The 16825-nt window shown below is 45.0% G+C and overlaps 1 protein-coding gene across 1 annotated transcript in view; it reads left to right on the top strand.

Moving 5' to 3' along the window:
* LOC309552698 (uncharacterized protein) overlaps window positions 1-16825 on the top strand; it is a gene marked incomplete at its 5' end in the record, with an annotated part of 175645 nt that overhangs the window by 78413 nt on the left and 80407 nt on the right. The window contains 3 exons of the mRNA XM_082253624.1: window positions 3700-3882; window positions 8553-8747; window positions 15756-15929. Of these exons, the coding sequence (XP_082109750.1) occupies window positions 3700-3882; window positions 8553-8747; window positions 15756-15929 (552 nt within the window). The remainder of the gene's footprint in view (window positions 1-3699; window positions 3883-8552; window positions 8748-15755; window positions 15930-16825) is intronic.

The following is a 16825-nucleotide window of genomic DNA, read 5'->3' on the forward strand; positions in this document are numbered from 1 at the left end:
CATTTATATTAAATGGCCACCATGCTCGCCTGACCTGAATCCAGTAGAACACCTCTGGGATATTAGGTTTAAGTCCATCCGATGCCGCCAGGTTGCACCTCATCCATCGTCTCGTTGGGAGCATGCTCCAACGTTGTCAGGCATGCAAACAAGCACGTGGGGGCCATACAAACTACTGAGTACCATTTTGAGTTGCTGCAATGAAATTTTAGCAAAATGTAATAGCCTGCTGCATCATTTTTTCACTTGAATTTTTGTGGTGTCTTTGATTTCAGCCCTCTGTAGGTTGATAATTTTCATTTCCATCAAACGATTTGGTATCCTTTAATTTCCCAGTCTATATCTGTATAGATATTCAGCATGAGATTTTTCCCCATTCAGATGTGTTTTCAAAGTGTTTCTTACATTTTTTTGAGCAGTGTATTTTAAGCATCAGACAGCAGGGATTCATGAAACGCAGAAGTTGTCAAACCTGATTTCTTTTTACGAGTAGGGAAGTAAAACCTCAGACAGAGAGGTGGATGGAGTATACTTGGATTTTATGACATTAACTTAAAAATCTCTATAAAAAGTGCCTAGGTGCTTATTTTTTTTTTTAAAAAAAGTGCAAACGTGCTTCAAAAGTGCATTAGGAAAAAAATGATGTGCAAAATGCATATATCTGTGTACAAATTTTACAAAATATACTTTTAATAAATTATAATTGCTGTGATATATTATCTAAACCGTTTTGAAAACTTCACATAAAAGTGTATAATTCATTAGTCTCTTGGGATAAAAAAAGGGGGGGTTCTTCTGCATGTCCCCAAAAGTGATCAGTGCTCCAAACCAATAAAGTGCTAGTAGATATGTGCTCTGTGAGCCACCACCCTGGTAAGTAATAGCAACTTACCAGAACGAGTCAGGCCCCCCTGGACCTATACAGCTATAGTATGCCTCCTCTGATATGGAGATGTTTCACTCTGAATGCAGTGAATGAGCTTGCTTTACAATCCAGAATTGCTGACCCAATCGTGGGTTTTTACTTAGTATTCCCATTAAATAAATGAAAAGTATTCATTGCGCAAATATCATTTATTAAACGATAAAAGACACATTTACAAGTGCTTCCAATAGCACTAACTTTAAAAGCCTGTGTAGATGTGGTTAGGAATGCCACTTCCCATTGTGTGCGTTCCACCTTGCCCGGCAGTGACGTACACCGGAAATGATGCCGCTGTGATAGACAAACCCACATACTTGATTAAAGCACAATACTTAAATTGATGGCGACACTACAAACAATTAAACCTTAATATGAAAATAGGCGCTGTATTTTAAATTCTTTAATACTTGGCTTTTGCAAAAGCATTTTGACCATTCCCCACACACAGCTAATGTGTGTAAGGTAAAGTATACAGGCTTGGAAAGGTTAGTTTATAAATGGATAAAAAAAAACAAAAAAAACTCGCTAAAAGACAGAATTCAGAGAGTAGTGAATAATTATTCTTACTCTGAATGGTCGAAGGTTATTAGTGGTGTACCCCAATGTTTAGTGTTTGCGACCCTTACTTTTTGATTTATGTTTATAAATGATTTAGGGTCTGGGATTAAAGGACAATTTCAGTTTTTGCAGATGACCCAAGCAATACAGTGGAATAACATCCTTACAGGATGCCTCCAACTTAAAAGCCAACCTCAGTGCACTGTTTATTATGCACTTGGGGGCTAAGAATATACATGCATCATACAAACTGGGGGTAGGTACAACTGGGGAATCCATAGTGGAGAAGGATCCGGGGGTTTTGGTAGATCATAAGCTTAATAGCATGCAATGCCAAGCTTCAATTTCCAAGGAGAGCGAAGTCCTTTCTTGTATTAACAGAGGTATGGACTCTAGAGAGAGAGGGATATAGTTTTGCCCCTGTACAAATCATTAGTAAGACCTCATCTGGAATATGCAGTTCAGTTTTGGACACCAGTTCTCAAAAAAGGATATCGGGGTACTGGAAAAAGTGCATGGAAGGGCAACCAAACTGATAAGTCATGGAGGAGCACAGCTTTGAGGAAAGATTAAAGGAACTGAATTTATTCTGTCTTGAGAAGAGGGGCCATATAGTGAACTTGGTGTTGTTGTTCACTTTAACCACTTCCCGTCCACCCCCCGCCTATTTACTGTGGCAGGGTGGCTCTCCTGCGCAAACCGACGTAGATGTCAGTCGCACGCGGGAAGCTAGGGGGCGAGCGCACTCCGGTACGCTCCCACCCCCAATCGGCAGCGGGGAACCGCCCCGCTCAGGTTAGGCATGGAAAGTGTGTGCTTGTTCACCCTGGGTCTCTTATGCCCCCCCCATATACATTTCAGCAACTTCTTTTGAAACTGGACATATTGATCAACACTGGAAGAGTCCTGAACAAATGGAATACTGGCAAGATATTCATTTTTAAGGAGTACAATCGACCAAACCAAGGGATTATTCATTATCTTCCAACAATTTTTCAAATCGTGGAGGATAATTTGTGATGTATGAAGAGAAGAGGTTAAAGAAATACTCAGTTATGAAAGGGCCTCTGGTTGCCATTTAAAAGGAAAGTAATTTTTTGAGGCATGAACAATGTGGTCTTCTAAGGATATATTAAGCACCAGGGACTTGGAGCTATTTATAGCTTTAAGGCCTGAGATAGACTTAAAGCGACGTAACACCAGGTATAAATTGGGTATTGGGGGGTGACTGGGGAAGAGAGGAGCATCAGGATGTAGTCCTCGAATAAGGCGCGTTTGTGCTGAAAGATCCCCCACAATAAATGCGTTGTATATCTGGGTTATGTCCAAGCTTAATTGCCAAAGGCTCCAAGGCAAATATAAAGAAGATCAGAGATGGGGCAACCCTGTAGGGTACCTCAATGTACAAAAACCTAAATGTATTTTATTGGGCTTTTATGTGATTGACCAACACAAAGTGGCACATAATTGTGGAGTTGAAGGAAAATGATGTATGGTTTTCAAAATTGTTACAAATCTCTAAAAAGTGTGGCGTTCATTTATATTCAGCCCTCCCTATTCTGATGAGGTCATAACACACCCTTACTCCATTCAAAATGAAAAAAACTGAGTTTTGCCTTTAGTTCTACTTTAAGATATATTTTTTAAGCTATTTCAGATATTTTGTCTTTTTAGATAGCAGCAGGTTAAGCCAGCATAGGCTACTTGGATATAGCCTACATAAAGATTCATGGAAACCAACTTTAAAAGAGATGTATGGGGTATATATTTTTTTATTTATTTATACTTATTTAGAAGGCATGCAGCATCGGTCCGATGCTGCATCTGTCCCCCTGCGCCTCGAACACAGAGAATGGAGCAATGGAACACTGCCGATTTTGCTCGGTTCGCTCCGCTTCATGAGCAGAGAGCTGCTGAATGTCAATCAGCAGCTTTCTGCTCTGCCTCCTCATTCACTGGAGCGCTGGGCTATGGAGGGGGCGGGAGCAGCTGGCTCAGATCCAGGCATGTGGGCGGATCCCGACTCTATGGTAGTGATGACGCCTGAGCCTGGACCGACTCTGCGACAGCATTTAGCAGACTTCAGCTGAAAACTGGTTGCATGGGTGCAAATCCACAGGGGAAGTACAGCCAAGCTTTGGCTGTACTTCTCCTTTTAGGTTTCAGTTTTGATTTAAGGTTCATTAAAAAAAAATGTAATTATCTTGTTTGAATAGGTTACCACACCAGTACTTACTGCAGTAAAAGCTCAAGAAAAAGTCTCTGGAAAGTCGAAGACACCCAATGTGACAAGTCCGGTGCTTGAGAAAACAAATCCCAGTAGCCAACAAAAGACGAAACAAGTAGAGACCGACAGTTCGAGTGAGTCTTCAGATAGTGAAGAGGAACCTGTAGTCAAGGTACATTAGAGTATCATCAATGCATTACTTGTTCGAGAGTCTAAGATGTTCTCCACATTTATTTACTATTTCAAGATGGTGCCTTGTTGTTGGACTGTTGATGCTAACACAGGAAAAAAGTGGTAGCGCAGTGGTTGAAACATGAATTATTGTATCCTTTTATCTTTGTAAAGTTCTGCTCCTCTATTTGCTATACTTTTTCGCCAGGCATTGGCTCCTCAGCTGCAGCTTGTGTAGGATCGTTGCTGACCAGATTGATAAATAAGCAGAGATTAAAGTTGTTACAAACCTGAGACAAGAAATGTGAGCAACGCACATTACTGTGCACTTGTCTCTATCCAAAGATCGGAGTGTGATTTCTGCTGTTATCTGTAACATATATGTAGCTGTCATTTCTGACCACTTTTCCAGGACTCAAAGAGAAAACGGTGGGGGAGTAAAGCTCCACCACACAGCCTGTGATTGACAGCAACAACTGTGCTTGTTCACCGTGTGAAGGGGAGGTTGTCCCTTCCCTCAAATCATATCCATATCTCAAAGCTCTTCTCCCCTAGCTGTGCAGTGTGTGAAACTTAGATCCCCACCCCCTGGTTTGTGCTGTTGAGAGATGCTGACAGATTCTGTGTGGTGTAGAAGGCTGTACAGGACAGATTGCTGCAGATAAACCGGTACAAGTTATGTAGGGAGATGTTTCCTCTGTCTCACGTGAGGCCAGTCACTTCACTGGGTATATATGTAAAGGTTTAGATCCAATTTATATCATTGTAAGTAAAATATTATTTGTAAACTATTGTTTAATGTAAGAAATATGAGTGTAAGATTTTCAATACTGCTTTCTGTCCTAAAGAAAGGAATAACTCATACTTGACATGCCCCTATTTGCTCCAACAAGAAGTAAAAAAAATCCTTATTCCCCTCTTGCAAATAACTGCTAATACATTACATTTGACCTTTTACCCAAACTAAAAATTTTGTCCATTGGAACATGGAGCTAAATAAAGGATAAGCACTCTTTAGAGTAAGAAAATAGTATTTCTCTTTCGTTCATTGACAGACACAGCTCCTGATATTTTTAACCATTGGGTTATACTGCCTCTACAGGAGTAGGACACTAGGCAGAAAAAAGTCTAGCTACGCCCTCTCTCTGCTATAGGCACTCAGTTTTTATTCTGCCTAGTCAGGAAGAAGTCTTTAGTTCTTGCAATTTTTTTTTTTCTCCTGGATTTTTCCTGTGAGATCTACAATCAACTGCCGGACTGGGTGACAGGCTGGATAATCTAGATCCAGTGGTCACCCCACTCTGGCCAGTGAGCGTGTGCAGACCTCGACTCCTCCTCACTAGGTCAGCCGCATCATAGCCCCACTGGACGGGGGCTGGCCTGCGAGTTAAACACTTCACGAGGTCGCATATGACCGGGTCTCGACCCAAAACGCAGCATTCCTCCTAGCCAACAGCCCTCCTCCCATTTCGATGGAGAGGGATCCTGTCTGGAGTGGTGCCCGTCTTTCCTGGTATGGTGAGTAGCTGCCCCCCCCCCGGAGGGTTTTGGGGTGGACGTGGGCCCCTCCTTGGGACGGTCGAGCCCCCGGGTTACCCTTCTTTCCATCAGGCACCCCCCCTTTCCAGTCTCCTCCTGCTCTGGTGGAAAACCTGAACATCACAATGCAAACTCTGGGAGTTCAGCTGGATTCTGAATTTTCAGAAGTCTGCTCTGGTTCCGTCCACGAAGCTTGTGTATTTTGGCCTGACTCTGGACTCGGCCTCAGCCAGAGTAATCCTTCCTCTGGACAAACTCCAGAAATTGCAGGCTACAATTCATCTCCTGCTGTCCAGCAGATGGTCATCCCTCCGGACTTGCATGTGGGTGCTGGGCCTGATGGTATCTTCAAGGCTGATCCAATTGCACAGTTCCATACGAGGTCCCTGCAAAGGGAGATTCTGACCAAATGGGACAAGACTCCACAGTCCCTGGACAATCCGATCCGGCTGTGTCGGGGAACGAAGGAGTCGCTGATATGGTGGCTTCGTTCTTCGGCTGGGCAAATCCTTCCTCCCTTTATATTGGACAGTGGTTACCACGGATGCCAGCCTTGTCCGGCTGGGGAGGCGTCCTCAACGAGCATTCTGCTCAGGGGATCTGGACGCTGGAAGAGTCCAGACTGCTGGTCAATGTCTTCGAACTCTGAGCGATCAGACTGTGGACCATTGGACTGATAGTCTTCAGTGTTGTCCAGTGCGCATTCAATCGGACAATGCCACGCCCGTGGTTTTATGTCAATCACCAAGGGGGCAGTGTCCTGGTGGCTCTGGAGGTGGTCGGCATTCTAACGTGGGCAAAACAGTTTGTTCCAGCCCTCTCTGCCGTACACATTCCCAGGGTGGAAAATTGGTAGGTGGATTACCTCAGTCGGCAGGCGTTGGACCCTTCATCCCTGGTGCATGCCATAGACTCTCTGGTGACCCCCGTGGGGTTAGTATTATCGGATTTACGCCTACCATCCTCTCAAGCTTCTGCCAAGACTTTGCATGATCAAGGCAGAAGGGATTCTGGTCATCTTAGTGGCTCAGGACTGGCCTCGCCGGGCTTGGTACGCCGATCTAGTGTGGCTGGTTGCTGATGTTCCTTGGAAGCTTCCTCTCTAGGAGGATCTGCTGTCCCAAGGACTGATCTTCTATCCTGCTTTACAGTCGCTGGCTTTGACGGCTTGACTGTTGAACGCCAGGTGCTGAAGGATAGGGGTTTATCTGATTGATTCCTACCTTGTTGAAAGCTAGGAAATCTACTTCTAGGAAGATATACCATCGTACATTGAAGACATACATTGCGTGGTGTGAGTCTCTTGGGATTAATCCTCGCTCCTTCTTGGTGGCTCAGATCTGGACCTTCCTTCAACGGGGGGGTTGAACAGAAATTGGCCTAGAGTCCCATCAAGGATCATGTATCTGCTTTGGCGGTCTTTTCCAGCAACCCTTGGCCACACACTCCCTGGTGCCTACCTTTCTTCAGGGTGTCTGACATTTGGTTCCTCTAGTGCGGGTTCCATTGCCGCCTTGGGATCTCATTTTGGTGCTTACGTTCTCCAGAAGCCTCCCTTTGAGAATCTTTGGGAGCTTCCCCTACATACGATGTCCCAGAAGGTGGCCTTTTTGGTGGCTATCACCTCTGCGCGCAGGGTGTTGGAACTGGCGGTGTTATTAACCTTCCTGCAGAAGTGGTTGCTGCAAATACAGTGAAGGAGTTTAAGCATGCATGGGATAGGCATAAGGCTATCCTTCATATAAGATAGGGCCAGGGACTATTCATAGGATTCAGATATATTGGGCAGACTAGATGGGCCAAATGGTTCTTATCTGCCGACACATTCTATGTTTATCCTGTCGTTCAGCTTACCTGCAGATGCACAAGGATAAGGTGGTTCCTCTCTCCTGTCCGTCGTTCCTCCCAAAGTTTGTCTCTGATTTTCCTTTGAAGACATTGTGTTTCCTTCCTTGTCCCGGGCCTAAACACTAAACATCCTAGGAAATTGCCTTGCATACCTTAGATGTGGTTCAGGCGGTTGGGTTGTACCTGGCAGCTAGGGAGTCTTTCAGGAAGTCAGACTCTCTATTTGTGCTCATGGATGGACCCCGTAAAGGGTTGTCCGCTTCCACTGCCACTGCAACCATTTCCAGATGGATCAGACAGATGGTGATTCAGGCCTATTCCATCAGGGGTCAGGTTCCTTTTCCCTGTCAAGGCGCATTCTACTAGGGCGCTTAGGCTTTCTGTTATCAGGCATCAGTGACGCAGGTTTGCAAGGCGGCCAGCTGGTCGTCTGTGCACACTTTCACAAAGTGGATGTGTTGTCATCTGAGGATGCTTCTTTTGGCCGCAAGGTTTTGCAGGCTGCTGTTTAGAGGACCTGATCCTCTTTGAGTGTAGTTTTTTCAGATGGGCTCCAGTTGTTTTGGTTGTGCTCCTGTTGTATGTTTGGCTACTGTTTTAGCCTGGGGGACTTTTTTTGCTGTTCCCACCCCTCGTGTTTAACACTGCTTTGTTACTTCCCAATGGTTAAGAATATCAGGAGCTGTGTCCGTCAATGAACGAAAGAGAAAATGTTATTTTTGACTTACCGTAAAATCTATTTCTCTGAGGTTTATTGACTGACACAGCACCCACCCCTCTCTGAAGTTGTAATTCTCCTGACACTGCTTGTAATTAAACGGTCTATAGCAGAGAGAGGTAGTATACACCCTGGGACTGCCCATAGGCATAGCCAGACTTTTTTCTGCCTAGTGTCCTACTCCTTTAGGGGGCAGTGGTTAAGAATATCAGGAACTGTGTCCGTCAATTAACCTCAGAGAAATGGATTTTAGGTTAATTTAAAAAATCTAATTTTTCCCTGGGCTGTATAGCTGTCCAATAATGGCACACATGTAAAACATATCCTTGTTTTGTAGATATAGAATTCACTACTGGTCAAACTGCCTTGGGTACTTTGACCAGTTCTGTGCATGCAATATTTAAGTCTGCCTAGCACAAATAGGTTGTTTTGTGCACAGTAATTGACCATAGCTTTCCCAGTTACTCTTTGTATGCAATAGAAACAAAGTGTTTTTGTATTTGATTTTTTGAAGTTGTCAAGGTTTTACAAATAAAGTATTTCTTTTTGTGTTTGTTGTGGAATAGAAGGTAACTACTCCAGGTCCAACTGCCATAAAGATGAAACAAGGAAACCTATCTGGCAAGGTGGTTAAGCCTCCACTAGCTCCTAAATCTCTACCAGGCAAGCCTACTGGTACCAGTGTGGCTAAAATACCCTTGCAGGTGGATGGCGAAAGTTCCAGTGAGGCTTCAGACAGTGAGGATGATACAGCTGAGAAGGTATTATACCCCCCCCCCCCCCCCCCCTGAAGAATTTTGTTACTCGGGTTTGTAATGCTTTAACTTCTGTTAGGTTCAGTTTTGTAGAATATTAACCACTTCAGCACCGGAAGGTTTTACCCCCTTCCTAACTAGGCCATTTTTTTGCGCTATGGCACTGCGTTGATTTTAATGGCAATTGTGCGGTCATGTGACACTGTACCCAAAAAAAAAAAAAAAAAATTGTTTTTTTTTTCCACACAAATAGAGCTTTCTTTTGGTGGTATTTGATCGCCCCTTCGGTTTTTATTTTTTGCACTGTAAACAAAAACAAAAAAAACAATACAGTAAAACCTTGGATTGCGAGCATAATTCGTTCTGGAAACATGCTTGTAATCCAAAGCACTCTTATATCAAAGCGAATTTCCCCATAAGAAATAATGGACACTCTCAGATGATTCGTTCCACAAGTCCTTCGGTTTATAGTCTATATACAAAGATTATAGCAATGTGATAGGTTGTGTAACCATAAAATGTCCATCCGCAATATACAGCTTTCCCAAGGCGATTAGAAGCAAAATCTAGCAGAGCTACAGAATATAAGAGAGATGAGAGTGTAGCAATATGGTTACATTTAATGAAGGTTCAACATTTAGCAACTCACATGGTTGATGATTAAAATAGGCACACCTAAGTATGCAGGCGTCTGGGGTAAAGCTGTCCACATAGACCATCTTCTGAACCCCACCGCCTCTCACCATTGTCAGTCTGCAATCCTGACCGGGAAGAATAGCCTGCAGTAGAGTGATCTGAAAGTGAGGCTTTGAATCACTCGTGGAGTGCAGCGGGGAAGGGATGATGAAGATGGCTGTGCAGAGGATGGTCTTTGTGGACAGCTTTACCCCAGATGTCTGCATACTTAGATGTGCCTGTTTTAATCATCAACCATGTGAGTTGCTAAATATTGAACCTTCACTAAATGTAGCCATATTGCTACACTTTAGAGGCTCCTCTCTTCTTTTTTATACATGACGCTACTTGTATATCAAGACATCGCTTGTATATCAAGTCAAAATTTATTTAAAAAATTTGCTTGTCTTGCAAAGCACTCTCAAACCAAGTTACTCTCAAACCAAGGTTTTACTGTATTTCTCTTTAATGCATTGACGGACACACCTACTGATCTTCCCAACCATTGGGTTATACAACCCCCTCTCTGCTATAGGTACTCTGTCTAATCTGAAGTAAGGACAAGTTCCTTGCTGGGATCTTTGATCCTGGCAATTTTTTTTCCAATGGATAGATTACATTTTTTTTTTTTCCCTGCGAAATCTACAATCGGGCGGGGAGATGGGACTGGATAATCTAGATCCAGTGGTCACCCCAGTCTGGGCAGCAAGTGCGTGCAGACCTCAGCTCCGCGCTAGGTAAGCCGCGACATAGCCCCACCGGATGGGGGCTGGCCTGCGAGTTTAACGTCTCGCAAGGTCGCATACGACCGGGTCTCGGCCTGCGCCGCAGTGTTCCTCCTGACCTACAGCCCCCCCATTTCGATAGAGAGGAGGTTCTGTCTGGAGCAGTGCCCGCCTAGTTCTTGGTATGGTGAGTAGCTGTCCCCCTTCTCCCCCTGGAGGGTTTTGGGATGGTTGGACCCCCCAGGTTCCTCCTTTTCCTGTTAGGCAACCTCCTTCTGGGTCCCTGTGGGCCATCTAGCCCGACCATTACAGTGGAGCCTTTCTGGGGAGCGATTTCGGCTGTGGAAGCCCTCCTTATCCCCTAGTGCTGACGCTTGGGTCTCTGCTTTCCCTGGACTCTGCACATGGGAGTGCAGCTTACTCTGGTGCTGCGGGTGCCTGCTCTGTGGGGTGTCAAGTCTGGTGGGGTCCTCTCTCTGCTGCAGGATCGAGGGGTGCTCTGTTGCTGGCGACCAGGTGGTTTGGCCAGTGCGGTGGGGGTGTCCCTTAGCAATGTTTTTTACACTGTGGGAGTGCCCCTATTTGCTCATGGAGTCCTTGGAGCAAGTTTTCCCACCTGACCCCTCCCAGAGGCGGGGGGGTCCCTTCGGGTCCCAACCATCCATTGATGCTCTGGCGGCGGTCCAGGAGTCCTTTGTGTCCTGGGTGGAGGTGGTTTTTGGACCACGGACTAGCAAAAAGCGCCCCCATGCCTCATCTGTCTCCTCAGATCTCTGACTGCGGTGTCTGCTGCAAACGTGGCTCCCCCTGCGGTGTCTGCTGCAAACGTGGTTCACCCTGCGGTGTCTGCCGCGAATGTGGCTCACCCTTTACTGGTTCCCAGACCTGTGGACTGACTTGGTGCAAGACAAGTGGGTCCACAAAGTCATACGGTCCTGCTACAATAGCAAGTGTAGTTCTTACCCTCCGGAAAGGTTCTTTCTTTCAAAAGTATGCCTGTCCCAGGACCACTCACAGGCTCTCCTTGGGGCTGTGCAAGACCTGGTACTTCAAGGGATGATTGTTCCAGTTCCGACCACAAAATTTTTCTGGGGTTTTATTCAAACCTGTTTACATTCCCCAAGCAAGAGGGCAAGGTGCGTCCAATCCTGGACCTCAAGGCATTGAATTGCTTTTGGGCGAGTACAGAAGTTAGGAATGGAGTTAATTTGCACCGTGGTGACATCCCTGCATCAGGTGGATTTCCTTGCCTCTATCGACATCAAGGGCGCTTACCTACACATTCCAATATGTGTCGTTCACCAGCGCTTCCTCCGCTTGGCCATGGGAGAAGCGTATTATCAGTTTGTTCCATTACCCTTTAGTCTCACCCCTGCTCCTCGGGTCTTCACAAAAGTGTTTGCCCCGGTGTTAGCATTAATACATCGGCAGGGGATCGCAGTATTTGGCTACGTGGATGACCTTCTGCATGCAGAGTCTTTTGCTGCTCTGGTGTACAACGTGGACATCACTATACGGACCTGAGGGAGTTCGTCTGGCTTCTGAATTATCAGAAGTCTGCTCTAGTTCCTTCCACAAAGCTGGACTATCTGGGTCTGATTCTGGACTCTGCTCTAGCCACAGTGTTCCTTCCTCTGGATAAACTTTAGAAACTGCATGCTGCGATTCATCTGCTGTCCAGCAGGTGGTCATCCCTCCGGACTTGAATGCGGGTGCTGGGCCTGATAGTTTCTGGTGAAAAGAAAAATAGGTGCGCGAACCTTAAATGAGAAAGAAAGTGGGAAAAAGCAGCACTGAAATAATATAAATATGTGAAAAGGTTGTAACAAATGAAAAACATCAATTACAAAGTGCGCTAAAAATTATGGAACACAAATGTTCACAAAAAATGGTGATTGCTGATGTTCAGCTAAAAACAAAGTCTATATTCCAAATGGTGAGACTGTGCAAAGGTCTTGAAAATCCAAAGAATATAGTGGGGTTGGGGAGTGATGGAGGGTAAGGGTAGCCTCTTCCCAAACGGTGATCCAGACAGTGCTCTAATGTACACGTGATACACCCAGTGTTAAGAAGGGACTCTTAACAGATGATGGAGAGATGCAAACATATAATGTATAACCCTGGAGTCCGTTAAGGTCAGCTTGTAGGAGACAATTCACAAGAGGAATGAAGCGACCATCTGCTTCCAAAATGTGGGGATCTAGAGGCTTCCACTCAAGGGGATATCGCCACCAAGAACATGCCCAAGGAAGAGAAGGGGACTATAGTGCATTACCTCACTTTATTGAACCAATAAGGTAGAGTAACACATTTTCAGGAGAAAAAACAGCATATGTATATATTGGATCGAGGACCTCTGCAGTAAGTCCGGGATCAATGGCAACACGGCTAGCTCCCCCCGACGCGTTTCCACTAACAAGTCGGCTTCTGGGACTGGAGCTGTGGCCGTGCTGCTCGCATCTCTCATGTAAATAATGTGGCTGATGGACACTTCCGGTGCGGCCGTGGCGGGGACCCGGAAGTGTTATGACGCACTTCCGGTTCAAATGTTAGCCAATCAGGGTGTGTTGAGATGAAGACCCGGAAGTTCTAAAAAGCACTTCCGGAGGCTTCTGCGGCCAATCACATCGGATGTCAACAAAGCTAATCAATGATAGTTTCTACATTTGAGGCAGTCCCACAAGCGGGGACACAAAAGGGTCCCTGGTCCGGTGACTTCGCCCTCCGGCTCTTCGCCAGGGCAAATCCTTTCTCCCCTTGTATTGAAGAGTGATCAGGATGAATGCCAGTCTGTCCGGGTGGGGAGGTGTCCTGAGCCGGAGCTCAGCTTAGGGTGTCTGGACACTGCAAGAATCTAAACTACCGATAAATGTCCTGGAATTTTAGAGCAATCAGGCTGTCTTCAATGGTGTCCAGTGTGAATTCAATCGGACATCTCCACGGCTGTGTCTCATGTCAATCACCAGGGGGGCACAAGAAGTGTATTGGCAGCTCTGGCTCTGGAAGTAGCCATCATTCTGCTGTGGGCAATACACTGTTCCCGGCCCTCTCCATCGTACACATTCCAGGGGTGGAAAATTGACAGGCGGATTATCTTAGTTGGCAGGCGTTGGACCAAGGGGAGTGGTCCCATTTTCCGGTTGTGTTTCAACAGTTGCGTCTCTGGTGGGGCACCCCCAAGGTTGATCTTTTGGTGTCGCGGCTCAACAGGTGCAGAGGTTTGTGACACAGTCATGGGATCCTCTGGGGGATGTCAGACACGCTGGTGGCCCCGACGGGCCAGTATCGTCTGATTTACGCCTTCCCTTCTCTCAAGCTTTTGCCGAGACTCTTGCGCAGGATCGAGGTAGAAGGGATTGCAGTCAGTTTAGTGGTTCCGGACTGGCCTCACAGGTCTTGGTGCGGCTGGTCCCCAACGTCTGTTGAAGACTGCCTTTCAGGGAGGATCTGCTGTCCTAAAGGCAGATCTTCCATCCTGCTTTACAGTCGCTGGCTTTGACGGCTTGGCTGTTAAAAGCCAGGTGCTGAAAGTTTATAGAGTCGGTGATTCCAACGCTGTTGAAAGCCAGGAAGTCTACCCCCTAGGAAGATCTACCATCGTACTTGGAAAATGTACATTTCGTGGTGTGAGTTTCTTGGGGTTCACCCTCGCTCTTTCTCGGTGGCTCGGGTCTTATCTTTCCTTCAACAGGGGGTTGAGCAGAAATTGGCTTTGAGTACCATTAAGGGCCAGATGTCGGCCTTGGAGGTCTTCTTTCAACGGCCTTTGGCCACTCACTTACTAGTACATATCTTTCTCTAGGGGGTTTGCCACTGCGGTCCCAGTTGTTGCCTTGGGATTTAAAGTTGGTGCTCTCAGTTTTCCAGAAGCCTCCCTTTGAAAATCTTTGGGAGATTCCCCTGCTTACGCTGGCCTTTTTGGTGGCAATCACCTCTGCCTGCAGGGTGTCTGAATTGGCAGGATTATCTTGTTCACCTTACTTGGTGGTTTTCCTTCTAAAGGTTGTCTTTGTTTTCCATTTGAATAAAGACATTGGGTTGCCTTTCCTGTGTCCCATGCCGAAACATCCTAGAGAAGTGCCGTTGCATGTCCTGGATGTGGTTCGGGCAATCCGGGTGTACCTGGCAGCTACGGAGTCTTTTAGGAAGTCAGACTCACTATTTTTACTGACGGATGGGCCTCAGAAAAGGACTCTCTGCGACCATTTCCAGATGGATCAGACAGATTGTGACTCAGGCTTATTCCATCAAGGGTCAGGTTTCTCCTTTCCCTGCCAAAGCGCACTCTACTTGGGCGCTCAGTGCTTCTTGGGCCTTCCATCATCAGGCGTCAGTGATGCAGGTTTGCAAGGCGGCCACCTTGCCGTCGGTGCACACTTCTATAAAGTGGATGTGTTTACATCTGCGAAAGCTTCTTTTGGCTGAAAGGTTTTGCAAGCTGCTGTTTAGAGGGCCTGTTCCCTCTTTCGCGGGGTAAAGGTTTCAGTTAAGCTCCTGTTACCTCCGGACCCACTGATTGGCTCCCGTTGTGTCCAATCGCAGCGGGAGCGATGCTCCTCCTACATCTTGTGCAAAAAATCACATACATGTTCATGATTTTGCGCAGCCGGGCCGCCCTGCTGCGGTATTGATGCGATGGGTGGTCCGGTACTGGTTAAACAAGTGCAGTTACCCATAGCAACCAGTCAGATAGTATTTGGCGTTAGTCTGACTTGAGCAAAATTTTATTTTTTATTTTATTTCATACAGATACTTGTATAGTGCTTTCCATTTTATGCAACATTTTACACAAATTGTTTATTCACATCAGTCCCTGACCTTAAGGAGCTTACAATCTAAAGTTCCTAACTAATTAGCATTCCTACATACACATACTACACTAAGGCCAATTTAGACAGAAACATATTAATCTACCAACATTTCTTTGGTGTGTAGGAGGAAACCCATGCAGGCACAGGGAGAACATGCAAACTCTGTGCAGGCAGTGCCAAGGTGAATTATGACTTTTGAGAATTTTAATGAATCCACAGAGCTATATTAGCACCTCATTAAAGCAAAACTTTACCTATAACAACTTGATAATGTTCTTGAGCAAGGAACATACCTTCCACGTTAATTATGCTACCACAATTGGTGTGTTGTAAATTGCCCCCAGATTTGCTCCTGTTTCTGCTTGCTGGAGGCTTCCATTTTGCTGAAGCCCAGAGCCTATGAACAGCAGTAAATCCTAAAGTGGAACTAAACACATCAATCGAGATTTTAAAAAAGTTACATTCCTGGAATGTTGGGATTGAGAACTGTCACAGGGGTTGGGACCTTCTTCAGCTCAAAATTTTCTGAAAGAAGCATGGTCAGGCTGTAAGTCTTCAAGGCTTTGAGAAGTGGAATGTGGAGGTAAGCACCCAGTGGCACCTAGTCTTCGATTAAGGATTAGATTGTTGCCTTATATAAGACTTGTTTGATTTACATTTTAGGGTTCATTCACCTGTGTGATTTTAAAAATGTAACTCAAGTTTTAAGGAAGCAAAAACATGTAAATTATTATTTACATTGCGCTGTTAGATTGCGCTGTAAATAATGCCTCATGTAACGCTTGGTTTCATTTAATCAAAAGCTAAAAACTAAGAGTATTCCAAAAGCAACAGAACAATCAGTGAAGACTTCACTGCCATCTACAGAAGTAAGGGGAAAGGACACAAGTCTGACCAGAAGTCCAATGGTTGGAAAGCCTGCAACTGCTGACACTTCAGGCAGTTCTTCAGAGAGTGACGAGGAGTCTGTTACAAAGGTACGTTGGGATGGTCATTGGTTTTTATTTGGAGTTTGGTTTTACTAGCTTCTTTAAGTGCAGTTTATTTGATAACTTGCATCCAATCCACAGTTGTTATTTCTTCAGATTAATGTTTAAACTGACTGGCTGTCAGGGTTGGTATCCGATTTTTAAATAAAATTGAAGTCTCTAGTTATGGCACATCTGTGGACTTCCATTAGTCAAATTGTAAATGGTAGCAGGACCATTCTGCTCTTGCCTGTGTTGCTTTTCAAACTGTATTTAGGTGATCGAAAAAAAAAATGTAAAAGATGAACGAACACGCTACACCCCGTACTCGCCCAACCCCTCCATTTCCTGGCAGGATATGCTACAGATCTCCTTACATGGCTTTGTAACTTTGGGCTGTTGAGGTTTGTTGAGTTTCAGATTCATGCAATACACCTGCTGTGGACAGTATGAGGTTTTGCTCTTCACTCGTGTTTTTTTTTTTTTTTTTTTTGTTTCAGAGAATGCAGCTGTGGGAGCTTGAAATCTTGCTTGGTTTTCTATTTATATGGTAACACCCCAAAGTTCACTGTCCCCTTCCCCCCCTCCTAACACTTATGCTAAATAACCTGTGTAAGAAAGATGTGTATACCCGCTTGACCAGGCCGCTTTTTGCAATACGGCACTGCATTACTTTAACTTACAATTGCCCAGTTGTGCGACACTACCCAAATAAAATATTTTGTTTTTTTTTTTCCTCACAGATGGCGGTTTTTTGGTGTTTGATCACCTGTTTTTTTTTTTTTTTTTTTTTTGTTTTTGCGCTTAAAAAAAAAAAAAAAAAAAATGAAAAATAGTTGACAATTTTGAAAAATCATAATTTTTCACTTTCTGCTAAAAAACATACCCAATAAAAAAAATGTTTA

This window comes from Pelophylax lessonae (assembly GCF_965119305.1).
Source record: "Pelophylax lessonae genome assembly, chromosome: 4".
Lineage (NCBI taxonomy): Eukaryota > Metazoa > Chordata > Amphibia > Anura > Ranidae > Pelophylax > Pelophylax lessonae.